This window comes from Chiloscyllium punctatum, chromosome 6 (genome assembly GCF_047496795.1).
Source record: "Chiloscyllium punctatum isolate Juve2018m chromosome 6, sChiPun1.3, whole genome shotgun sequence".
Taxonomy (NCBI): domain Eukaryota; kingdom Metazoa; phylum Chordata; class Chondrichthyes; order Orectolobiformes; family Hemiscylliidae; genus Chiloscyllium; species Chiloscyllium punctatum.
In genome coordinates, this window is record NC_092744.1 from 15,075,442 (window position 1) to 15,101,999 (window position 26,558).

The 26,558-nt window shown below is 43.0% G+C and overlaps 1 protein-coding gene across 4 annotated transcripts in view; it reads left to right on the forward strand.

Moving 5' to 3' along the window:
• Nucleotides 1-26,558, forward strand: part of LOC140478741 (mediator of RNA polymerase II transcription subunit 12-like protein) — a 609,926-nt gene that overhangs the window by 90,171 nt on the left and 493,197 nt on the right. For all 4 annotated transcript variants that reach the window (XM_072572053.1, XM_072572054.1, XM_072572055.1 and 1 more), the window contains exon 7: nucleotides 19,974-20,084. In XM_072572053.1, the coding sequence (XP_072428154.1) occupies nucleotides 19,974-20,084 (111 nt within the window). The remainder of the gene's footprint in view (nucleotides 1-19,973; nucleotides 20,085-26,558) is intronic.

The following is a 26,558-nucleotide window of genomic DNA, read 5'->3' on the forward strand; positions in this document are numbered from 1 at the left end:
AGGCATTTGGACAGGCACATGACTAGGAAAGATTTAGAGGGATATGGGCCAAACTCCGGCAAGTGGGACTAGTTTAGTTTGGGAAACATGATTGCCGTGGACAAGTTGGACTGAAGGGTCTTTTTCCATGCTGTATGACTCTATTTTGTGAGGGAGTAAGGAACTAGGTGTTGGAGTGATGGTGTGTTTTTGTAAGGGAGCCTGCATTGTGCAAATAACTGAGGTAATTTTAATTGCAAATATGATTTTATTTATCGTCACTGCCTTTTATGTTGGCTAGAGTCACAATCCGTAACCAAACCATGGCAACGCAGCTTGCTGAGCTGGTGTGTTTTGCACTGGATTGAGGAGGAGTGGAAAGTAGAGCAGTTACTCAACAAGCTTTGGAAATATAAGTTCAAATCTCTACTTGCAAAGGGCATGTTCAGTCTCCCAGCTGTGTAATGTTCAGGAGTCAACTTCAGGAGAGGAAAGAAAAGTTTTCTGACCAGAATTGAACGTAGGCAAAATACAATGCAGCCAGTATAGCAGCAATTTCTGATTTAAAACTTTTGGACCGTACTCAGTTCCATTGACTTCAGTCGAACTGAATATCTCACACTTGGCACATCATTGGAAGCAAATGCACTTTTGTCTGTTTTACATGCGACCCGGTGGCATGGTGGCTCAATGGTTAGCACTGCTGCCTCACAGGGACCTGGGTTTGATTCCACCCTTGGGTGACTGTCTGTGTGGAGTTTGCACATTCTCCCCGTGTCCATGTGGGTTTCCTCTGGGTGCTCCAGTTTCCTCCCACAGTCCAAAGACGTACAGGTTAGGGTGGGTTGGCCACGCTAAATTGCCCATAGTGTCCAGGGATGTGTAGGCTGAGTGCATTAGCCATGGGAAATGCAGGGTTACAGGGATAGGGTAGGGCAGTGGGTCTAGGTGGGTTGCTCTTTGGAGGATAGCTGTGGACTCTATGGGCTTCCACACTGTAGGGATTCTATGATCTATGACGCACCCCATTTTCCCAGCTCCCCTCTTGGTCTTTAGCTCTGTTACATAGAACTTGATCATTGTGGAAGTAAACATGACCAATAAATTCAGGAGGCAGCAGGATAAATATTTGAAAGAGGGAGGGAATTTCTTTGGGTCTTGAGACTGAGATAATAGACAATAGGTGCAGGAGTAGGCTATTCTGCCCTTCGAGCCTGTACCATCATTCAATATGATCATGACTGATCATCCTTAATCAATATCCTGTTCCTGCCTTACCTCCATAGCCCTTGATTTCACTATTCTTGAGAGCTCTATCCAACTCTTTTTTTTCTTAAATGAATCCAGAGACTGGGCCTCCACTGTCCTCTGGGGCAGAGCATTCCACACAGCCACCACTCTCTGGGTGAAGAAGTTTCTCCTCACCTCTGTCCTAAATGGTCTACCCTGTATTTTTAAGCTGTGTCCTCTGGTTCGGCACATGCCCATCAGCGGAAACATGTTTCCTGCCTCCAGAGTGTCCAATCCTTTAATAACCTTATATGTCTCAATCAGATCCCCTCTCAGTCTTCTAAACTCAAGGGTATACAAGCCCAGTCGCTCTACTCTTTCAGTGTAAGGTAGTCCCACTATTCCAGGAATTGATCTCGTGAACCTACGCTGCACTCCTTCAATCGCCAGAATGTCTTTCCTCAAATTTGGAGACCAGAACTGGACACAATACTCCAGGTGTGGTCTCACCAGGGCCCTGTACAGCTTCAGAAGAACCTCTTTGCTTCTATACTCAATCCCTCTTGTTATGAAGGCCAGCACGCTATTAGCCGCCTTCACTACCTGCTGTACCTGCATGCTTACCTTCATTGACTGGTGTACAAGAACACCCAGATCTCTTTGTACTGCCCCTTTACCTCAATTGATTCCATTTAGGCAGTAATCTGCCTTCCTGTTCTTGCCACCAAAGTGGATAACCATACATTTATCCACATTAAACTGCATCTGCCATGCATCAGACCACTCACCTAACCTGTCCAGGTCACCCTGTAGTCTCCTAACATCCTCCTCACATTTCACCCTGCCACCCAGCTTCGTATTATCAGCAAATTTGCTAATGTTATTACTAATGCCATCTTCTATATCATTAATATATATTGTAAAAAGCTGCGGTCCCAGCACTGATCCCTGCGGTACCCCACTGGTCACTGCCTGCCATTCCAAAATGGAGCCATTTATCACTACTCTTTGTTTCCTGTCAGCCAACCAACTTTCATTCCAAGTTCGTACTTTACCCCCAGTACCATGCGCCCTAATTTTGCTCACTAACCTCCTATGTGGGATTTCATCAAAAGCTTTCTGGAAGTCCAGGTACACTAAATCTACTGGATCTCCCTCATCCATCTTCAGAGTTACATCCTCAAATAATTCCAGAAGATTAGTCAAGCATGATTTCCCCTTCATAAATCCATGCTGACTCTGACCTATCCTATTACTACTATCCAGATGTGTCGTAATTTCTCCTTTTATAATAGACTCCAGCATTGTCCCCACTACTGAGGTCAGACTAACTGATCTATAATTTCCTGCTTTCTCCCTCCAACCTTTTCTTAAAAAGTGGTACAACATTAGCCACCCTCCAATCCGCAGGAACTGATGCCGAACCTATCGAACTCTGGAAAATAATCACCAACGCATCCACGACTTCTTGAGCCACCTCCTTCGGTATCCTGGGATGTAGACCATCAAGCCCCAGGGACTTATCAACCTTCAGACCTAACAGTCTCTCCAACACCAATTCCTGGCAAATATAAATTCCCTTAAGTTCAGGTCCTTCAGCCACTGTTACCTCAGGGAGATTGCTTGTGTCTTCCCCAATGAAGACAGATCTGAAGTATCAATTCAATTCTTCTGCCATTTCTTTGTTCCCCGTAATATATTCCCCTGTTTCTGTCTTCAAGGGCCCAATTTTAGTCTTAACCATTTTTTTGCCTTTCACATACCTAAAAAACTTTTACTATCCTCCTTTATATTTTTGGCCAGTTTACCTTCGTACTTCATTTTTTTCTCTGCATATTTCCTCCTTAGTAATCCTCTGTTGTTCTTTAAAAGCTTCCCAGTCCTCCGTTTTCTCACTTATCTTTGCTATGTTATACATTTTCTCTTTTAACTTTATATGTTTCTTAACTTCCCTCATCAGCCACGGCCCCCCATGCCGTCTCCTAGGATCTTTTTTCCTTTTTAGAATGAACTGATCCTGCAACTTCTGCACTATACACAGAAATATCCGCCATTGTTCCTCCACTGTCATCCCTGCTAAGGTATTGCACCATTGAACTTTGACCAGCTCCTCCCTCATAGCTCCATAGTTCCCTTTATTCAACTGAAATAAAGTCACTTCAGATTGTACCCTCTCCCTCTCAAATTGCAGATTGAAGCTTATTGTATTATGGTCACTACTTCCCAATGGCTCCTTCACTTCGAGGTCCCTGATCAATTCTAGTTTGTTGCACAATACCAGATCCAGAATTGCCTTCTCCCTGTAATGGAATGTAATATTCCTCTTTTTTTTAAAAAAAAACTGTGTACCTCCCAGAGTGGCTTTAATTCTGAGGGTCCAAAAAGTACAAACTAGACACATGATTGGAAAAAGAAACTAAAATGTAGATGACGGTTTAAAAGAAACAAATTGCTGGAGAAGCTCAGCAGGTCTGGCAGCATCTGTGAAGAGAAAGCAGAGTTGAGGTTTTGAAACCATTGACTCTTCATTTCTGGACAGAGCTGCTTTTGCTTCAGAATCCAAGCATCATCAGTTCTTTGTTATGTTGTAGAGGATGGTAGTTTTCTTTGGAAGGAAAAGGAGGAAATTACTTAGAATTTCTGTCAATTCAGAAAGCTTTTTCTTTGGGTGAAGTTTTAAAGAGAGTCGGTTTTCCTGAAGAGTTGACTCTTAGTTATTTGTGGGTTTGTTTGCAATTGAGTGGTCTGTTGAAAGTTGCATCTGATGTCAATGTTGTGAAAGGAGCCTGCTTTTCCACAATCAACATTGTGCATAACACACTATCCCTCGAACCAAGATCTAAATTTTAAGGTGACCATCTGTTGAAAGAACTGTTGTTTAACCTGGAGAAATTGAGGCTTTGGTCAAGAAAAAGGAGGAGGCTTAAAGTGGGTATAGACAACATGGATTGAGTAAATCCCTCGAAGAGTATAGTGGCAGAAGGAGGAAATTTATGAGGGAAATCAGGAGGGCATAAAGGGGGCAGAGCTTCGGCCAAGATGGTTAAGGAGAATCCAAAGGAATTCTTTAAATACATTAACGGTAAAAGAGTAACTAGGGAGAGAAGAGGATTCCTTAAGGATCAGCAAGGTGGCCTATGTGTGGAGCCACAGGAGATGGGGGAGATCCTCAATGAATATTTAATGTCAGTGTTTACTGTGGAAAAGGACATAGAAGCTAGGGAACTTGGGGAAACAAATACTCCTGTTTTGAAAGGAGTTCATATTACAGAAAAGGAACTGCTTGAGGTCTTAAAATGCATAGAGATAATAAATCCCCAGGACCTGAGCAGGTGCATTCCAGAACTTTGTGGGCAGGTAGGGAAGAGATTGCTGGGTCCCTTGCTGAGACATTTGTATCATGGACAGCCACTGGTGAGGTGCCAGAAGACTTGGAGGTTGGCTAACGTGGTGTCACTATTTAGGAAAAGCTGTAAGGAAAAGCCAGGGAACTATAGACCGATGAGCCTGATGTCAGTGGTGGATAACTTGGAGAAAGGATTTACATGTATTTGGAAAGGAAAGGTGTAATTAGGGACAGTCAGTGTGGCTTTGTGTGTGGGAAATTGTATCTCACTAGCTTGATTGAAGTTTTTGAAGAGGTAACAAAAAAGATTGAAGGCAGAGTGGTAGACGTTACTGGTGCAGACTTAAGCAAAGCATTCAACAAGGTTCCATAGGAAGTTAGCCAGTTGGATACAAAATTGGCTTTAAGGTAGGAGATATAGGGTGGTGGTGGAGGGTTGATTTTTGGACTGGAGGCCTGTGACCAGTGGTATACCACAAGGATCTATGAGGATCCACTGCTTTTCTTCATTTATATAACAAAGTGAATGTAGGTTAGTAAGTTTGTAGATGACACCAAAATAGATTGTGTAGTGGACTGTGATGAAGATTGTCAAAGTACAATGGGATCTTGATCTGATGGGCTGATAGGCCGAGGAGTGGCAGATGGAGTTCAATTTAGATAAATGTGAGGTATTGTGTTTTGGTTAGGAGGGCACAGACTTGTAAACTTGTCTTGGGTTTCAGCTGAATACTGTCATAGAGTCAAACAGCTTAGAAACAGATCCTTCAGTCCATGATGTCTGGGGCAACCGACAAATGCTGGGGTGGCACAGTGGCTCAGTGGTTAGCACTGCTGCTTCAGCACCAGAATCCCAGGTTCGATTCCTGTCTCGAGCGACTGTCTGTGTGGAGTTTGCACATTCTCCCCGATTCTGCGTGAGTTTTCTCTGGGTGCTCCGGTTTCCTCCCACAGTCCAAAGATGTGCAGGTCAGGTGAATTGGCTGTGCTTAATTGCCCATAGTGCTAGTTGCATTAGTCTGAGTGAAATGGGGTCTGGGTGGGTTACTTTTCGGAGGGTCGGTGTGGACTTGTTGGGCACTGTAGGGAATCTAATTTAATCAAACACTAATCAAACACCAAGCTACACTAATTCACCTGCACTTGGTCCATAGCCTACAATGCCCTGGTATATTAAGTGCTCATCCAGATGCTTGTTAATGTTGTGAGAGTACCTCCCTCCACCACCCTCTCAGGCAGCATGCTCCATATTCCTAACACCCTCTCGGTGAAAAATTCTTTCTCAGATCTCCTCTAAACCACTTGCTGCTTGCCTCAACCTTGTGCCCTCTGGTCATAGACATACCTGCCATGGGGAAAAAAATTCTCATGATTTACTTTGTCTATGCCTTTTATAATTTTGTATACCTCAATCATACCCCTACACCCCAAGATTGTGAACTGACTGGTACGGCCTGAGATGGTCTCCAGGGAGGAAAGTGGTGTCAATAGGAATGGCATGGAATATGTTTCACGTAGGAGAAGGGAAATCAGGAATGATACTTTAGGAAAAGGAACCAAAGTCATTGGTTTTGCTTGTCACTACAGAACATCAATAGAGGCAATGTAACTGTTTTTGTGGAGCTTTTATGAATGGTTAAAAATAAATTTACACGTTGTGGGGGGCATGGAGTGGCGATAAAACTAGATGAAATAGATACATTCAGCAAGCAGCATGAGGGAGGTGAGTCCTGGGCAGTGCGAGGGGAAGTGAGTTTTGGAGCAGCTGAGTGCTGGTGCGGAACAGGATTGTTGTCTGAAGTGGACAGTAAGACCATGTGCTGAACTGCTACTGTTTCAAATCCTTTTACAGAACTGTAATGCTAATCCTTTAATTATGTAATATGTATCTTATTATTAGCTTATTTTTAACACTAAGTAATGCTACTACTTTTCCTTTTATTCCTGTTTTGTGTCTAAGATCTGTACCTAAGTACTTGTACCTAAGATGGCACCATTAGAGGCAGCCATTGTAAAACCTTTATACTCCTACACTTTTCTGTCCTGGAGTACACGTGACAATAAAGGATATTCCATTGTGCAAGAACAATAAGGGTTGGAATATAAAAGTATAAAAGCAGAGATGTACTACTAAGACTTTATAAAGCTCTGGTTAGGCCCCATTTGGAGTACTGTGTCCAGTTTTGGTCCCCACACCTCAGGAAGGACATACTGGCACTGGAACGTGTCCAGCGGAGATTCACACGGATGATCCCTGGAATGACAGGTCTAGCTTATGAGGAACGGCTGAGGATACTGGGATTGTATTCGTTGGAGTTTAGAAGATTAAGGGGAGATCTAATAGAGACGTACAAAATAATACATGGCTTTGAAAAGGTGGATGCTAGAAAATTGTTTCTGTTAGGCGAGGAGACTAGGACCCGTGGACACAGCCTTAGAATTAGAGGGGGTCATTTCAGAACGGAAATGCGGAGACATTTCTTCAGCCAGAGAGTGGTGGGCCTGTGGAATTCATTGCCACGGAGTGCAGTGGAAGCCGGGACGCTAAATGTCTTCAAGGCCGAGATTGATAGGTTCTTGTTGTCTAGAGGAATTAAGGGCTACGGGGAGAACGCTGGCAAGTGGAGCTGAAATGCGCATCAGCCATGATTGAATGGCGGAGTGGACTCGATGGGCCGAATGGCCTTACTTCCACTCCTATGTCTTATGGTCTTAATAACAAGTTTAAATATGCTGAGTCTCACTCAACATTTGAGCAGGGGGCAACATTCAATACACAAGCCTTTATGCTCCCTTTTGCCAAACTGCAGCATCTTTACGGTGATAGTACTGCAGATGCTGGAGATTAGAGCCAAGAGTGTGGTGCTGGAAAAGCACAGCAGGTCAGGCAGCATCTGAGGAGCAGGAGAATCGAGGTTTTGGGCATAAGCCTGATGAAGGGCTTATGCCTGAAATGTCAGTTTTCCTGCTCCTTGGATGCTGCCTGACCTGCTGGGCTTTCCCAGCACCACACTCTTGGCTGCAGCGTCTTTAACTTTCACTGCCACTTCCTCTTGCAGCTCGTTTCCTTTCTGCCTCAAGATCTCTAGAGACCAATGCCCATTAGCCAGTATGATGATGTCAGGCAAGAGGCTGGAAGAACACAGCAAGCCAGACAGCATTGGGCGGGTGGGGGGTGGGGGGGGGGGGCGTGAAGAAGTCAACGTTTCTGATGTAACCTTTCTTCAGGACTCTGGGGTGGGTGTAGGCGGAGTTTTAGATAAGAGGGTGGCGAAGTGGGGATAGATGAAGGCAGGTAGAGAGTACGCCAGGTTTGTGTGATGTACAGCGCAGGTAAAGGCAGAGAAAAGAACTGTTTGATGTGCCTATCGTGGTCTGTCTGTGACGGGAAGCACGTCATTCTCCAGCCTAATCATCGGATAATGATCCAAGCAGATTGTCATTTAGCTCAACTTGGTTGATCCATTTGGCAAAACATTTTGGAATTTTTAATCCCTTAGATGGTACATGTGGTTTATGCCACTTCACTTCTTTATATTTTGTTGATTGCTGTTTCTGCAAGCATATTAATCTTGTCCTAAAGGTGCTCTTTTTACTAGCTTTAATCTGTGTCCCTTTGTCCTATTTCTTGGAATTTAGTTTAATGTAATTAACTTGATTATGATGTATAACTAATATGTGTGCAGTGCATCTTTAGTCCACAGTTTACACAAACTGGTTCATTAACCAAGCAAGATGCTTGGTTGGTCTGATACCTCTTGGATATCGGAACGATATTGTGAAACTTGAAAGGGTTCAGAAAAGACTTACAAGGATGTTACCAGGGTTGGAGGATTTGAGCTACAGGGAGAGGCTCAACAGGCTGGGGCTGTTTTCCCTGGAGTGTCAGAGGCTGAGGAGTGACCTTATAGAGGTTTACAAAATTATGAGGGGCATGGTTAGGGTAAATAGGCAAAGTCTTTTCCCTGGGGTCGGGGAGTCCAGAACTAGAGGGCATAGGTTTAGGGTGAAAGGGGAAAGATATAAAGAGACCTAAGGGGCAACGTTTTCACGCAGAGGGTGGTACGTGTATGGAATGAGCTGCCAGAGGAAGTGGTGGAGGCTGGTACAATTGCTATATTTAAAAGGCGTTTGGATGGGTATATGAATTGGAAGGGTTTGGAGGGATATGGGCTGGGTGCTGGCAGGTGGGACTAGATTGGGTTGGAATATCTGGTCGGCATGGACGGTTTGCACCAAAGGATCTGTTTCCGTGCTGTTCATCTCTATGACTCTTAGTATTTCTGCTAAGAAAATAAATCTCAAAAACTTAAAATTGTTACGGTACAGAAGAAGGCATTCAGTCCAGTGTGCATGCATAGATTCTGTTCCTTAGTGTCAATCTCCTGCCATTGAAGAGATTGAATAGTTGAGGGATATACTCTCTCTGGAATTTAGAAGAATGAGGGGAGATCACATTGAGCTGTAAAAGGTGAGGATAAAGTAGCTGTAGAGTGGATGCTTCCTGTTATGGGGCATTCTGGGACGAGAGGTGTAGTCCTAAGTTAAGGGGAAACAAATTTAAAACAGTTGAAGAGAAACTACTTCTCCCAAAGGGTTGTGAATCTGAGGAATTCGCTATCTCAAAGTACAGTGGATGGCTAGGACAGTGAGTAAATTTTAAGGAGGAGTTTGACAGATTTTTAGTTGGTAATGGGTTGAACAGTTATGGGGAGAAGGCAGGAAAATGGGGGTGAGGAGCATATCAGCCATGATCGAATGGCGGAGCATACTTGATGGGCCGAATGGCTGAATTCTACTCCTATATCTTAACTTATTTTCCCTTATCCCAGCACAGCATTCCTATCTAAATAAAATCCAATGCTCTCTTGAATGCCTCCATTAAACCTACCTCGACCACATTTCCAGACACATTTTTAGATTCTCTAGTTTTCTTCTTCTGTCACTAAGGTTCACTCATTTCTCTGTATTGTCTCCAACAAATGAGGTCTTAGAGACTGGAGGTTTCAAGCTGCAGTCTGACCAGAGCATTAAAATTTCGATGTGATTTCTAACTCCATATCAGAATCGTGGTGTACACTTGTTTCTGAGAAAGGAAAACTGCTTTTTATTTTCTGTCTGCTGTCTGTGTTTAATTGCATAAGCCTCTGTATACTTCATAACAGTATTGTATTTTAATTCATACGTTCAGGGGATGCTGATGTAACTGGCAAGGCCATTTATTGTGCATTCCTCTTTGCTGTGGGAAAGATGTAGGTGAGCTGCCTTCTTTTGATCTGTTACAGTCCATATTGTAAATTTAAGCAGAGAGTATGTTCCAATGACAGTGAAGGGACAGTGGTGTAGTTCCAAGTCAGGACAGTCCCTCAGGATGGTGAAGAGATTTCAGATGGTGGTGGTGTTCCCATGTACCTGGTCCTGTTGTCCTTTTGTATGGTTGGGATGGTGGAATTCAGGAGCATTGTTGAAAGAGACTTTAGTTGCTGCAGTGTATCTTGTTATCAGAAAGTGTGAGAGCAACGTCACTCACACTTATTAATACAGCTTTGCTTCTCTGCACGATATAGGCTTGTGTGTATATGAACAAGTGTAAATCATCAGTCACTGCATCCAAAATACAAAAGAGAAGCAGCAATTGGGATTTCATTACCGGCACCTTTTCAGATTTAAAAAATATCAGTGCTCCAGTTTTCTGTCAGACCAACCAAGCATCTTGCTTGATTAATGAACCAGTTTGTGTAAACTGTGGACTAAAGATGGTCTTGGTACTTGCAGAACAGTAAAGATGATGTTGATTGCTTTAAAAACTGGATCTTCATTTAGCATGTATGTCCTACTAGGATTAGGTAAAGTAACAAAACCTTGCAATAATCCTCTGGAGTTTGGAGTCCCATCTACCTCAATTAAATCCTTCAACATTACAAGCTATTAATTTATTTTCTTCACATTTTATAGCCATCACATTTAGAGTTGAGTTTTAAGAACTTCTGGGCGTTGGTAACGATGTAATATTGGATTGAGATGATGTTTACTGTTGAGAGAGGGTTACTTATAATTTTGTGCGACTTGGATAATATATGACCATCCTAACACCTTAATGGGTATTCCCTTACAGAATATGGCACAGAGGGTAAAATGGATTCCGACCTGATAATAACTGGCATGACTACCATGCTGTCGCTGACCCAGATAAACTCTGACGTGTGTGGGAGATGTTTTGTCTTTGGACCATGATGGGTTAAAACAACTGTGTGGCAGTTCTGTTTGCCCATTGCATTTGGCAGTATCTCCCAAACTTCATGCTCTCTGCCACCTAGAAAGATAAGTGCAATAGGCCCATAGAAACACACATCACCTCCACTTTGTATTTCTGTTCCTTCATTGAGTGTAATTCCTTAAAATCCATTCATGTCATCACTGTCTGAGCATATTCCCCAAATGGACTGCAGCTATTTGGGAAGAAAGTCCAACAGTGTCGCCTCAAGATCACCTTGGTTGGGTTATAAGTGCTGATTTTCCTAGTAATGCTCACATTTCCAGACATTTTATATAACAAACATTTTATGCTGCAAACCTGACTTTGACACCGTATAATTTAATATGAGGGGCATTAATGATGTAGATGAGTGTCGATCCAATTAGGGTGGATTACAGGAATTAAGTGTGAGTAATGCTCTCGGCGTCAAGTGGCTGCTGATAATTTTCACCTTTATTCACCTCCACTTGATAACAAAGCATATCTGCAGTCAAAAGCTGAAGGTTATCATTGTGACTTCCTTTGTATAATTGATTCTTCCTTTCTTAACAGTGCTGGAATTTGTCCCAGCTATGTAAATGGATAGATTAAATAACAGTGGGAGTTCTGCCACGTTACAGAGCCACTTCATGTAGAAGCTGTTCTACAGTATAAAGGAAGATGTCAGTGCAAGTCAGTTGGAAACTCTCTGCTGTTGAACAAATGGGACTTAGAGGCGGAGCCTTGGCTTCAGTTCCTCTTTTCAATTCTGAACCATTAGCAAAGAATTATTACTAACACTTTCTGTTGGCCTCTCTCTCTCTTTCCTCCCCCTCTCTGATGATTTGTTTTACATCATGTTTGTTGAAACAGTGCTTTGTTTTTTTTAGTGCAATGGGGCAAGGTTGATTTGTTGGAGAGTGTTCAACCATTTAAACATAAGCATCTTTGAGCAATATTGCCACTTGACTTGTGTATCCTCTGGTTAAGTTTGCTCAGGACTTGGACCTTTGCTCCACTCCCAGGCCCATACTATTCAGCCTTTTTAAAATTAAAATATTCAGAAACAATGAATGGAAATAACCTGTTTGTTTCTTTTTTCTCTGTCTCCCTATAACTGTGCTTTAGAATATTAGTAGCAAAGTCATGAAAATGTTTGTAAGTTTAGGGGCACTGTGGTAATGTCACTTTTGAGTAACTCCGTGATCTAGCAGAATAGCTTTGGGGAGATGGGTTCAAATCTCACATAGGACTTGGTGGAATTTAAATTCAATTAAGAAAATTGAGATGTAAGCTGGCATCAGCAATGTTGATTACCAAACCATCATTGATTGCCAAAAAAAAACCTAATCTGGTTAATTCAGGCAGTGACTGGTATCACAGGACCCAGTGCTGCTCTTGGCCTGGACCCCCAGGCTTTAGTTTTATAAGGGATTGCAAGGTCAGAGATCCACAGGCCCAGAAGGAACAATATGGGGAATCAAGGACTGCTGTGCAATATTCATTGCAGATTGGTAAATGCCATGTTCATTCATTGCTTTGAATGAAATGCATGATTATAGCCTATCTGTTAACAATGTATCCAGTGGAGGTTAACCCTACCTGAGAAATGGGATGGATGGGAACCTGACCAGGGTTCTTGATGAGGGCATGGTGACCCCAACCCACCTTGAGATCTAGGCACTGGTTATTGAGCCCTTTCCTCCCCACACAGGACCCTGGGACCCGAATACCTACTGTGTGACTACGTGTGAGATCGGCCCTTTAACAATGTGATTAACAGTTAACTATTATATAGCCTAAACGATTCATTTCTAGGACAATTAGGGATAAGCAATAGATGCTGACTCTTTATCAGTGAAACTCCCATCTAATTTCCAACCAAAGGGTTAACTTCCATTGGATAGATGTGCTAACAGATTAGCTATGATCATGCATTTCATTCAATGCAATGAAAGAACATTGCATGTGCCAATATGCACTGAATTTTGCATTGCACAGTTTTGGAGCCCCATATGCTTAAAATTGGGCCTTTGGATTTCTGACCTTGCAATCTTTCTTAAAAGTAAAACAGGAAAGATAATTTGTGTGCTTCTGATTCTGAGGCAACAGTGGAATAATTTTGTCCCTCTTGAAGTCTGTGGCTGTGAATCACACAAGGACATGGACTACATTTTTTAAGCTTGTGATCCTGCCAGTATAAAACATGACCTAATTCAGCATTAGAGGTTGATCTGTGATTTATTGACCCAATGAGGGGAAAGTTAGGGAAGTATCCATGTGCAAACGAAATCAGATTGGTTTAGTAGAGAGTTTGCCTGTAATGAGCTCCAAGGAATTGTACTGACTCTATCCTGGGCTTTTTGAGTGCTTTCTTTTGTTCCATGAAATGAGTTTAAATTCAGTTCTATTCAGCCAGATGGTTGGAAGTTGTGTATTACTGCTGTTTGTGCTAATTTCTACCATAGTAATCCATTGCAGTAATAATCAAGAATCTTTTTGCCCCAACAAGCAATAGCGTTGAGAAAGCTCAGAGAATAATTGACACCAGGAAGCTTTTTTATGTTATGAAAAATATGAATTAAATATTTAGAAAATATATATTTAAGAAAAGTCTTCTCCACCTGAAATCGCTCAGGTCAGCCCCAGCATCCTCCTCACTAGCATAGATGTTCACCTTGTTTTCCTGCACCAAGCCTTTGATGGTCATGTATGGACATGCCTTATTATTGGTGGCTTTCCCCTTTAACAGTAGGGAGGCAGAGAAAGGATTTTGCACCTTTGCCCACTGGATTGAGGTCTGAAGTGTGGCAGCCCATTGTTGATGGACTTGAATATCCAATCGGAAATGCGAACATTGATGTTGACATAATAGCATAACTATGAAAAATATCCTTACCTTAGTATTTGTCACCCTTGCTGTGTTGCTTACCCTTTCTCTCCTGCTGTGTTCCCTTGGTCTCAACCATCCTAAGGCAGACAACAAGGATATTTATTTTCCTTTTGCCATCTCTTTCTGCACCCCCATCACCATGATTGGAGGAGTAGAAGATGAGAGAAAAAGGAATTGATGGAGCCAACTGTCTAGAATCCTGCCAATTTCTACCTTCTGCCCCTTCCTTTCCACCCACCCTTCCTTTCTCAATGCTCTCTACATTTATGCAATATCTCTTGTTGCAGTATTTGCTGTAGTATTCCCCTGTCAACCTAGTAGTTGGAATTATACTTCATCCTCTGAACCTGCTAGCAGCCTTCTATTTAATGGCAATACTTAGAATATCCTATGTCTTGATGCAACCGTCCCCTCAAAATACATTTAAAGTTTCAATATTCAGACTCCTTTGTAAAATGGTTTGCAACTGACTTCTTATATCCTATTTAGGACATTTTTCAGTGAATAACAAGAGCATGCAATGTATTGCCTGGAAGTTTGGTGGAGGCAGGTTCAATTGAAGCATTCCAGAGGACATTGGGTGATGATTTGGTTAGAAATGGTGTGCATGGATATGGGGAAAGTACTAGATAGTAGAACTGGGCTGAATGTCATCTCCGTGCCTTAAAACAATATTCTATTCTATAACATCACAGGACCCAGGATCAGAAATTCGGCCATTCAGCCCATCGAGTCTGCTCCGCCATTCAATCATGGCTGATAAGTTTCTCAACTCCATTCTCCCGCTTTCTCCCCATAACCCTTGATTTCTTTGATACTCAAGTACCTATCTATCTCAGTCTTAGATATACTCAAATTCTATTCTCTTAAAACTTAAGTGACTCTGATTAAACAGTTCAGTTACTTCTTCCCAAACTATCCCCATTCCCTAACACCATGTTTAATCAGGAGCCTCCCAATTGTTACCTTAAATGCACTTAATGACTGAGCTTTCACAGCCCCCAGGGATAGGGAGTTCCAGAGATTCAACACTGTCTGAGCGAAGAATAATTGAAAATAGGTTATCGAGTTGTATGGCATAGAAACAAGCCCTTCATGTCAATGCCCACTGACAAGCACCAAACTACATGGCAGGAGTGAGATTGGAGTTGGTAACAAGTGGGTAAGGTTGTGTAATCCATTCCTGGTTTATTGTCTGTTGTTGATCAGGTTGATTTAGTTGATAAGGTTCACAATGGCAGGCAAACTTGGCCACGTGGAATGCCCCTCCTGCGATATGTGGGAAATCAGGAACACTTTGTCTCCATGGCAACTCCATGTGCAGGAAGTGTGTTCAGCTGGAACTCCTGATTTACCGCTTGGAGCACCCGGAGCTGCAGCTGGACTCCCTATGGACCATCCATGAGGCTGTGAATTAGAATTAGAATTCCTACAGTGTGGAACAACATATCTGCACCAACCTTCTAAAGAGTAACCCACCCAGACCCATTCCCTACTAGTAACTTACACTATGGGCAATTCACCTAACCTTCACATCTTTGGATTGTAGGAGGAAACCGGAGCACCCGGAGGAAACCTATGCAGACTCTGGGAGAATGTGCAAACGCCACACAGATAGTCACCCGAGGCTGGAATGGAACCCAGGTTCCTGTTGTTGTGAGGCAGCAGTGCTAACCACTGAGCCACCGTGCTGTCCAGTGTCCTGGATAGCACATTTAGCAAGCTGGTCACAGCATCAGTACAAACTACTACAGAGAAGAGTTAGGTAACCACCAGGAAGATGTGTAAGTGTAGGCAGGCTGTGCAGGAGAGCTTGTAACCAATCCCCCCTCAAACAGGGTATACAGTTTTGGTACTGTTGTGGGATGGCCTCTTGTGAAAGCAGCTGCACCGCATCTGGCAGTGTTGTTCACCCAGGGGGGGTGAAAGTGTAGAACGCTGAGGGAGATGGGGAAGGAAATTGCTGGGGCCTTATACAAATTCTTTGTATCCTCTTTCATGACCGGTTAGATTCCAGAGGACTGGAAAATAGCCAACGTTGCCCTTTAAGAAGGGCGACAGGGATAATCCGAGAAATTACAGGCTGGTGAACCTTGTCTCGGTAGCAGGGAAATTATTGGAGAAGATTCTTAGGGATAACATTTACTCACATTTCGAAAAGCATGGACTTATTGGTTATAGGCAGAATGGCTTAGTGCAGGGCATGTCGTGTCTCACAAACTTGATTTGAAGTTATTGAGAAATTGAAGGAAAAGTGGTGGATGTTGTCTGTATGGACTTTCGTAAGGCCTTTCACGAGGTACAAATTTGAAGTCACATGGGGTCTGAGATGAGCTGGTATGATAGATACAAAACTAAATAGAGTGTGGTGGTGAAAAGGTGTTTTTCTGACTGGAGATCTGTGCGCAGTGGTGTTCTGCAGGGATCAGTTCTGGAACCCCTGTTGTTTTATAATATATACAGGTGGCATGGTGGCTCAGTGGTTAGCACTGCTGCCTCACAGCACCAAGGTCCCTGGTTCAATTCCAGCCTCGGGCGACTATCTGTGTGGAGTTTGCATGTTCTCCCTGTGTCTGTGTGGGTTTCCTCCCACAGTCCAAAGATGTGCAGGTCAGGTGAATTGGCCATGCTAAATTGCCCATAGTGTTAGGTACATTAGTCAGAAGGAAATGGGCCTGGGCGGGTTACTTTTCGGAGCGTCGGTGTGGACTTGTTGGGCTGAAGGGCCTGTTTCCACACTGTAGGGAATCTAATCTAATCTAGTCTAAATGATTTGGAGGAGAATATAGGTGGTTTGACTTAGTTTGCAGATGACACCCAAAGATTGGGGGAGCTGTGGATAGTGAGGAAGGTTGCCACAGCAGGTTATAGATAGGCTGGAGACTTGGGAGGAGAAATGACAGATGGACTTGAATCCAGGCAAATGCAAGGTGATACGTTTTGGAAGATCTGATGCAGGAAGAAAGTATACATTAATTAGCAGAACCCTTAGTAGCATCAACATTCAGAGGGGATCTAGGCAAACGAGTCCACAGTTCCCTGAAAGTGGCAACATAGGTGGGTAAGGTGATCATGAAGACATACGGCATGCTTGCCTTCATTGGTCGGGGAACAGCATATGAAAGTTGAAAAGTGTAGTGCTGGAAAAGCGCAGCAGGTCAGGCAGCATCCGAGCAGCAGGAGAGTCGACATTTCAAGCAGAAGCCTGACATTAGGAATGAGAAGCATAAGGCTCATGCTTGAAACATTGACTCTCCGGTTCCTCGGATGCTGCCTGACTGGTTGTGCTTTTCCAGCGCCACCCTTTTTGACTCTGATCTTCAGCATCTGCAGTCCTCACTTTCTCCTGGAGTATAAAAGTTGGCAAGTTCTTCTGCAGCTGTGAACGACTTCAGTTACACCACATTTGGAATATTGCGGATAGTTCATGCAGAATGATGTGAAGGCTTTAGAGGGGGTACAGAAATGATTTACCAGGTTGTTGGAGGGTATTGGCTGTGAGGAGAGATTGGACAGACTTGGTTTGTTTTCATTTGGATGTTGAAGAATGGGGGAACAACCTGATGGAATGAATAGTTAAGAGTCTTTATCCCAGGGTAGAAATGTCAACTTTTAGGGAGTGTAGGTTTAAGGTAAAAGGAGGTAAGTTTATAGGAGATGTGGGAGGAAAGTGTTTTTTGCACAGAGGGTGGTAAGTGCCTGGAATGAGCAGCCAAAGGAGGTGATACAATAGCCATATTTAGGAGGCATTTTGACAGAAATATGAATAGGCAGGGGGACGGACCAAGTAGAGACAAAAGATTTTTAGTTTAGAAAGACACCATGTGTTGGTGGAAGTGAGCTAAATGGTCTGTTCCTCATCCAGTACTGTTTTTTTGTTCTATGTACACAATCCTATCTGCCTGCAGTTAGTTCATAACCTCCAAAACCCTCGCATTCTAAGTGGTCTTCCACATGCTGCTTCAATGTTCCAAGCATATCTCCCTCCACCACCCTCCCTCTCAAGCAGCTTGTTCTACATTTCTGTATCCTCTGGGTGAAATTTTGTTTTGCTCATATCTCCTGCTCTACACAAACCTGTTATCCCTGGTCTTAGATACATCTGCTATGGGAAAAAGATTCTCACAATCTACTCTACCTATGCCTCTCATATTTTTGTATACCTCAGTTAGATCCCTCCTCTGCTTGAAGGACAGCCTACCCAGTCTCTCCTCATAACTGTGACTTCTCATTCCAGGCAACCTCCTGATGAATCTCGTCTGCACCCTCTCCAGTGCAATAATGTGGCAAACAGAACTGCACACAGTATTCCATCTGTGGCCTAACTAGTGTTTTACAAGAATTATTTGCTCTCCTATTCTACATCCAGGCTAATGAAGGCAAGCATCCTATATGCCATTGTCACCACTTTGCCTACCTGTATTGACACCTTCAGGGATCAATGGACTTGTACACCAAGGTCCCTTTGTTCTTCAGTACTGCCTAAAGACCTACCATTCATTCCCTTAATCTCAGTCATAAATGACATTCCCCTTTATTTTTTAAAACGTGCCCCTGATTCTAGGTTTCCCGACTGGGGGAAACATCTTGCCCCCAACTACCCTGTGTATCACTTCAAGTATTTTGTAAAAATCTGAGATCGCCATTCAGTCTTCGAAATTTCAGAAAATCTAGGTCCAGTTTGTCCAAGCCCTCTTATTGGACTGTACTGACATCTCGCCAACAAGTCGAGTGAACCTTCATTGCATTTCTTCTGGCAATAATATCTTTCTTGAGCTAAGACCAAAACTGCACACAGTATTCCAGGTGCAGTCCAACCAAACATGAATTGCAAGGTGTTTTCTGATATCTTCTTTGCATTTAAAAGAAAGGTTATGCAACATCTTTGTGTTTGTAGTGACTTGGTTTCAAATCTAAAATACATCATCAAGTGCTACACCATTTAAGTGTATCAACTCTCCTTTTCCAAACCTGTTGAAATCACTCAATGAGAAAAAGCAAGGAATTGTGGATGTGGGAAATCTGAAACAAAAACAGAAATTGTTGGAGAAGCTCAGCAAATCTTGCAACACCCATAGTGAGGAAGCAGAGTTGACATCTGTGACTTTGCCAGTTCTGCTTAAAGATAACTGGAATTGAGGCATTGTCTCTGCTTCTCTGAGTACTGAATGGACTCTCAAAGTCTTAACATTCGCCTGCACCTGTGTTTTTGTTTTTGCCGCTGTTTCCCTATTATTTACTATCTATGCTACTTAACTCTGTGATCTGCCTGTATTGCTTGCAAGACAAAGCTTTTCACTGTGCCTTGGTACACGTAACAATAAATTCAATCCAATTCAATCTGATCCGATCCGATCCATGCTGCCAGACCTGCTGAGGTGATGATGTCGAGATGCCAGTGTTGGACTGGGGTGTACAAAGTTAAAAATCACACAACACCAGGTTATAGTCCAACAGGTTTAATTGGAAGCACACTAGCTTTCGGAGCGATGCTCCTTCATCAGGTGGTTGTGGAGGACACAATTGTAAGGCACAGAATTTATAGCAAAAATTTACAGTGTGACGTAACTGAAATTATACATTGAAAAATACCTTGATTGTCTGTTGAGGTTCTCCAGCAATTTCCATTTTTGTTTCAGATTTCCAGTATCTGCAGTTCTTTGCATTTTGCTTTGTTCTATTGACCTTAGCACCAGTGAGTGGATTTACTTCTTTTCGTTCCAAGACTGGTATTCTAACTTACAAGGTCGCACTTGCTTTACAACTCTTGCAAACGTCTCTTTGCCAATGTCGACAGTTCAAGAAGTACCCATCTCAACAAGAATGTGTAACTGGGTGCTAATTAATCTGTGTTTGCATCAAATGACAGTCTGGTTGTCTTGTTGCTCCTGCCAAGGCTATCAGTTAAATTCAACAGGTTGATACGCACCTATAATTTTTTTCTTCAAACAACATTGCTAAGGCAAGGAATTGTTATTAAATTTGTCATCAGAAAGGTTTGATCTTAGGCTATTAATATTGCTACATTTTCATTTCCATAATGTTTTTGTATACTTCTCTTCTGAGAAGCTGTTATATCACACATGGCATTGAGCAATGCTCTGCGATAAATCTTTTGTAGTTTAGTGATTGTTAATATGCTCAACAGTACTGCAGGAAAAATTCTTTCAGGCATTAGAAATGTTGGGATCACGGTTGGTTGGCTTTCCAGAAAAGGGTATATGTTGATTTACTGACTGAAGAACAAGGAAAAGAAACTTACTTTAACTAGTTTGCATGTCATGTTGTAGGATGGGATGTTGGAGAGACACGAATATTTAACCTGGATTCTGGATGTGCTGGAAAAGGTCAGACCGGCAGATGACGAACTCCTTAAGATGCTGTTGCCATTGATGCTTCAGGTAAATTAAATAAATATTTCTCCTTTGTCTCTTTTAATGAAAGATTCCACACATACGATTGTTGTTTGAAGAATAGTACATATGAATTGCAGTTGTCCGAGAGAATAGAATCCAACAGTGGAATCTGGACATTCAGCCCATCGGGTCCACACTGATCCTCTGAAAAGCATCTGGATCAAGCTCCCAACTCTCTCTCTCTAACCCTGCATTTCCCATGGCTAATCCATCTAGCCTGCATATCCTGGAACACAATGGGTAATTTAGCATGGCCAATCCACCCTAAACTGCACATCTCTGGACTGTGCGAGGAAACCAAAGCACCTGGAGGAAACCCACACAGACAGTCGCCCCAGGCTGGAATTGAACTTGGGTTCCTGGTGTTGTGAGGCAGCAGTGCTCACTAATGAGCCACTGTCCTGCCCTGTTAATGTCTGTCTTCAAATGATGCAAATTCATTGATACTTACTCTTCTACTATAGAAGGATAACTTTTTGACAACCTCTTCGGGGTTTCACCCCCTTCGATCCTGCAATATTTAATCCAACTCCAAGATTGCCTCCATGCTGTAGTCTATAGACCTATTCACTCAACAGTGGGTTCCAGTTGCTATTGTGGGTTTGCATAGGCCTTTCACATCTGGGATCGAATCCAGCACAATGTGTAGGATTGAAAACTTCTTCTCCAAAGTCATAGAGATATACAATATGGAAACAGACCCTTCGGTCTAACTCATCCATGCTGACCAGATATTCCAACCTAATCTAGTCCCATTTGCCAGCATTTGGCCCATATCCCTCTAAACCCTTCCTATTTATATACCTATCCAGATGCCTTTTAAATGTTGTAATTGTATCAGCCTCCACTTCTTCCTCTATACTCAGCTCATTCTATACATGCACCACCCTCTGTATGAAAAAGTTGCCCCTCAGGTCCCTTTTAAATTTTCCCCTCTCGCCCTGAACCTACGTCATCTAGTTCTGGACTCCTCCACACCAGGGAAAAGACCTTGACTATTTATCCTACCCATGCCCCTCATGATTTTATAGATCTCTATAAGGTCACCCCTCAGCCTCCGACGCTCCAGGGAAAACAGCCCCAGCCTGTTCAGCCTCTCCCTATAGCTCAACCCTGGCAACATCGTTGTAAATCTTTTCTGAACCTTTCAAGTTTCACAACATCCTTCTGATAGGAAGGAAACCAGAATTGCATGCAATATTCCAAAAGTGGCCTAACAAATGTCCTGTACAGCCGCAACATGACATCCCAACTCCAATACTCTATGCTCTGACCGATGAAGGAAAGCATACCAAATGCCGCATTCACCATCCTATCTACCTGTGACTCTACTTTCAAGGAGCTATGAGCCTGCACTCCAAGGTCTCTTTCTCCAGCAACACTCCATAGGATCTTACCATTAAGTGTGCAAGTCCTGCTCTGATTTGCTTTTCCAAAATGCAGCACCTCTCATTTATCTAAATTAAACTCCATCTGCCACTCCTCAGCCCATTGGCCCATCTGGTCAAGATCCCGTTGTGATCTGAGGGTACCTTCTTTGCTGTCCACTACATCTCCAATTTTGGTGTCATCTGCAAACTTACTAACTATACCGCCTATGTTCACATCCAAATCATTTATATAAATGTCGAAAAGTAGTGGACCCAGCACCAATCCTTGTGGCACTCCACTGGTCACAGGCCTCCAGTCTGAAAAACAACCCTCCACCACCACCCTCTGTCTTCTTTCTTTGAGTCAGTTCTGTATCCAAATGGCTAGTTCTCCTTGTATTCCATGAGATCTAACCTTGCTAATCAGTCTCCCATGGGGAACCTTGTCGAATGTCTTACTGAAGTCCATATAGATCACATCTACTGCTCTGCCCTCATTAATCCTCTTTGTTACTTCTTCAAAAAACTCCACTTGAAGATTTCGGTTCTATATCAGCTGAGTTTGGAAGTTTACTTTGATTGATTGTAGTTTGGAATTAATTACCAATCTGTTCCTCATTCATCAATGGCTGAGAGTCTTACGGGGGTCGGGGGGGGGGGGGGGGGCGGGGTGTCACGTAGGTGATTAGTCTTGGAAATTGATGTTCTTTGAAGTACCATTTGCTCTTGTTGGGAAAGAGTGGAATACTGTATGCTCAAAAATCCAGTGCTGTTCTGATCTGAGAGTGATGGCTGCAGCAGCTGATGAGTTCCATTTCCCAGTACTGATAACCTTGACCTTTTTGATGAGCTGAAAATAATGAGACAAGTCTTTAATTTTGAGCTATTGCTTTGTGTTCTTTTGGAATCCTTTGTTGGGTACTTGCATAATGATTATTTATAAATTGACACAGGCCCAACTTGGAGGTGTAGAGCCCCAGTATCACACAGAATCATAACAGCGTGGAAGTAGGCCTTTTGGCCCATTGAATCCACGCTGATCCTCCGAAGAGCATCCCACCCCCAAAAAGGCATTTTCCATGGCTAATCCACCTAACCTGCACGTCTTTGGACTGTGGGAGGAAACCGGAGCACCCGAAGGAAACCCACGCAGACACGGGGAGAATGCGCACACTCCATCCAAGGGTGGAATTGCAGCTGGGTCCCTGATACTCTGAGGCAGTAGTGCTAACCACTGTTGCCACCATTGTAGGCTCCAATGTCATTCATTCAACTGCAAAAGGATACACTTAGGCCTGTAGAGAACTTACTGATGGGCGAACACCAAGAGGGAAGGTAAACCATGAAAAGTTGCGAGACATCTCCAAGACTTAGGTTGGGAGTGTGATGGAATATGCTCTACTTTCCCAGATGAGTGCAGCTCCAGTAGCTTTTGAAGCTTTCACCATTATCCAGGACAAAGTTGCCCACTTGAGTGACACTCGTCCAAAACCTTTAAATGTTCACTTCTTCCATCACTGATGTGAGATGGGGACAGGGGAGGTGGCATTCAGTTTAAGAGTAGATGCAGCCTTATTATATGTCAGGCCGTGTACATGCCTATTCTAAGCTCTTTGATAGGGACAGTGTTGAGGAAGTTTTAACTTTCAGTTTACAAGGGTAAAAGCAGGCTCTTTGGTCCATGTCTATTCTGACCAATAAACACCAAGCTACACTAATTTCGTTTACCTGCACTTCGTCCGTTCCTGATGAAGGGCTTACACCCGAAACATCGATTCTCCTGCTCCTCAGATGCTGCCTGATTGGCTGTGCTTCTACAGCATCACTCTTGTCGACTCTGATCCCCAGCATCTGCAATCCTCACTTTCTCCACAGCCTACTGTGGCCTGGCATTTCAAGTGCTCATCCAGGTGCTGCTCAAATGTTGTTAGAGGACTTGCCTCCACTACTCCCCTAGACGTATGTTCCAGTTTATTACCACCCTCTTGGGGGAAATATTTTTCCTCAGGTCTTCTCTAATCTGCTTAGTCCTTGCCTTAAACCTGCGCTCTCTGGCCTTCGACAGGTATGCCATGGCAAAAAGATTCTCACAATCTACATTGTCTGTGCCTCTCACAATATTGTATCCCTCAATCAGATTCCCTCTTCAGCCTCAAGTGTTCAATGCAAACAAACCTAACATATCCAGTTTCTTCTCATAACTGAAACTTTTCATCTCAGGCAACATTCTGGTGAACAAAAACAGAGAAATTGCTGGAAAACCTCAACAGGTTTGGCAGCATCTTAGGACAGAAATCGGAGTTAACATTTCGGATCCAGTGACCTTCCTTCAGAACATCCTGGTGAACCTGCTCTGCACCCTCTCCAGTACAATTATGTCCTTCTGAAAGTGTGGTGACCAGGACTGCACACAGTATCCCATTTGTGGCCCAACCAATGCTTTACAAAGTTGTAACAAGACTTCCTTGCTCCTATATTCTATGCCCTGGCTAATGAAGGGAAGCATCCCATGCGCTTTCTTCACCATCTTGTCTATCTGTGCTGACGTCTTCAGGGATATATGCACTCGTATACTAAGGTGTAGGGATCTACCATTCATTATGTATGTCCTTTCCTTATTAGGCCTCCCACAGTACATCACCTCATATATATATAAGGATTAAGGTCTATCTGACATTGCTCTGCCCAATTTATCAGCTGATCAACATCGAACTGTAGCCTGAGCCAATCCTACTCACTATCAACTGCACCCCCAATTTTCATGTCATCTGCACATTTACAAAATGTACTTTCTGCTTTCACACCCAAGTTGTTAATGTACATAACAAACATCAAGAGTCCCAGCGCCATTTTCTGTGATGCACTACTGGGTACAGGCTTTCAATTGCAACAGCAACCCTCCATCATCACCCTTTGCCTCCCATTTGTGAGTTGGTTTTGGATCCATTTTGCCAGCTTGCCTTTGATCCCATGAGGTCTGTCTTGTTGGAACAATCTTCCATGTGGGACCTTGTCAAAGGCCTTTCTGAAGTCAATGTAAACTGCACCAATTGTACTATCCTCATCAATATATTTAGTCACTTTCTCAAAAACCTTAATTAAATTAGTCAGACAGAAACTGTGCTTCGATTCCAATCAGTCTCTGCCTTTCCAATTATTGATTAATCCTATCTTTTGAACTTTTTCCAATAACTTCCCTGCCACTGGCATCTGACTAATTGGTCTATAATTACCTGGTTATCCCTACTGCCCTTCTTGGGAATATTAGCTATCTTCCAATATTCCAGCATGTCACCAGTGGCCAGTAAGCTACTAAATATATTCACCAGGACTCCAGCAATCTCCTCCCTTGCCTCCCATAACAGCCTGAAATGCATCTTATCAGGCTGTGGAGATTTATGCATCTGTACACCCTTATCAAGAATCAGTCAACTTCTACCTTACAAATATTCAATTACTCTGCTTCTATTAGATTCTGAGGAAAAGAGTTCCAAAATGTTTTCACAATCCTCTGTGAGAAATAAAAATCTCCTCCTCTTTGTCTTAAGTAGATCGCCCCTTATTTTTAAATCGTGAGATCTAGTTCTCCATTTTTCTCTTTCCTTCCGCATATACCTGTTTAGATTCCTCAGTTTTGAGTTGCCTCTTACTCTCTTAAACTCCAATGGATACAAGTCTAGCTTGTCCACATTCACGTGGAATTGCCATGTAAATATGGTGGCTATAAGAGTAAGTCAGAGGCTCGGAGTACTGAGTGAGTCCAGTCGGAAGAACAGACAGGGTCAGATTAGTGAACATGGAAGGGCTGGTAGTCTGAAGTGTATTTATTTTACTGCAGTGGGTATAAAAAAATAAAGCAAATAAACTTAGAGCCTGGACAAGTACATGGAACTACAATGCTGTAGCCATTAAAGAAACTCATTGGGAGTCAATTGCAAGTGGATAGTATCCAGTAAATGGCAGGACCCTTAAGAGCATTGTTATAGACTGGGATCTTGGGATTCTAGATTAGAGTGGTGCTGGAAAAGTACAGCAGTTCAGGCAGCATCCGAGGAGCAGGAAAATTGACGTTTCGGGCAAAAGCACCACTCTAATCTAGAATCTGGTTTCCAGCATCTGCAGCCCTTGTTTTTACCTGGGATCCTGAGATACAAGTCAATAGCTCCCTGAAAGAGGTCGCTCAAGTTGATAAGGTGGTAAAGAAGGCATAGGGCATGCTTGCCTTCATTGGTCAGGGCACTGAGCATGAAAGTTGGCAAGTCCTGATGTGACTGTGTAAAACTTTAGTCAGGCCGCATTTGGAATATTATGTGCAGTTCTGGTTGCCACACTATAGGAAGGCTGTGGAGGCTTTGGAGAGGGTGCAAAAGGTGTTGACTGGGATGTTGCCTGAATTTGACTGTGGCTATAAGGAGAGGTTGGACAGACTAGACTGTGGAAGCTGAGGGTGACCTGATAGAAATACATAAAGTTATGAGAGTTGTGGATAGGGTGGATAATCTGAGTCTTCTCCCAAATATTAGGGGATTTGGTTTAAGGTGAGAGAGGGCAAACTTAAAGGAGACATGTGAGAAGTTTTTTTTTTTTGCAGAAGGTAGGAGGTACCTGGAATATGCTGCCAAGGGAGATGGTAGAAGCATATACAATAGACAGACACATGAACAGGCAAGGAATAGAGGGATACAGACCATGTGCAAGGAGATGGGATGCATTTAGAATAGTAATTGGTCAGTGCCAGAATCTTGGCTGAAGGGCCTGTTTCTGTGCTATAATGTTATATTTTAATGAGTAACTTACCTCCTGACTCCCCAAAACCTGGCATCGCCTGCAAGGCACAAGTCAGGACTGTGACGGGAGTACTCCTCGCTTACCTGGTTGGACTGCAGCTCCAACAATGCTCAAGCTTGATACCATCCAGGAGAAAGCAGCCTGCTTGATTGGCACCACATTCACATCTACTCCCTTCTCCACTGCCACCTTGCATTGCTTGAACTTCGCTATTGTACTTTTGTGATTGTACTCCAGATTTCAATCTGAGCAAAGACACAGGAGACCTTTTCTTTTCGTGCATTATCATCTGCTCGTTTGC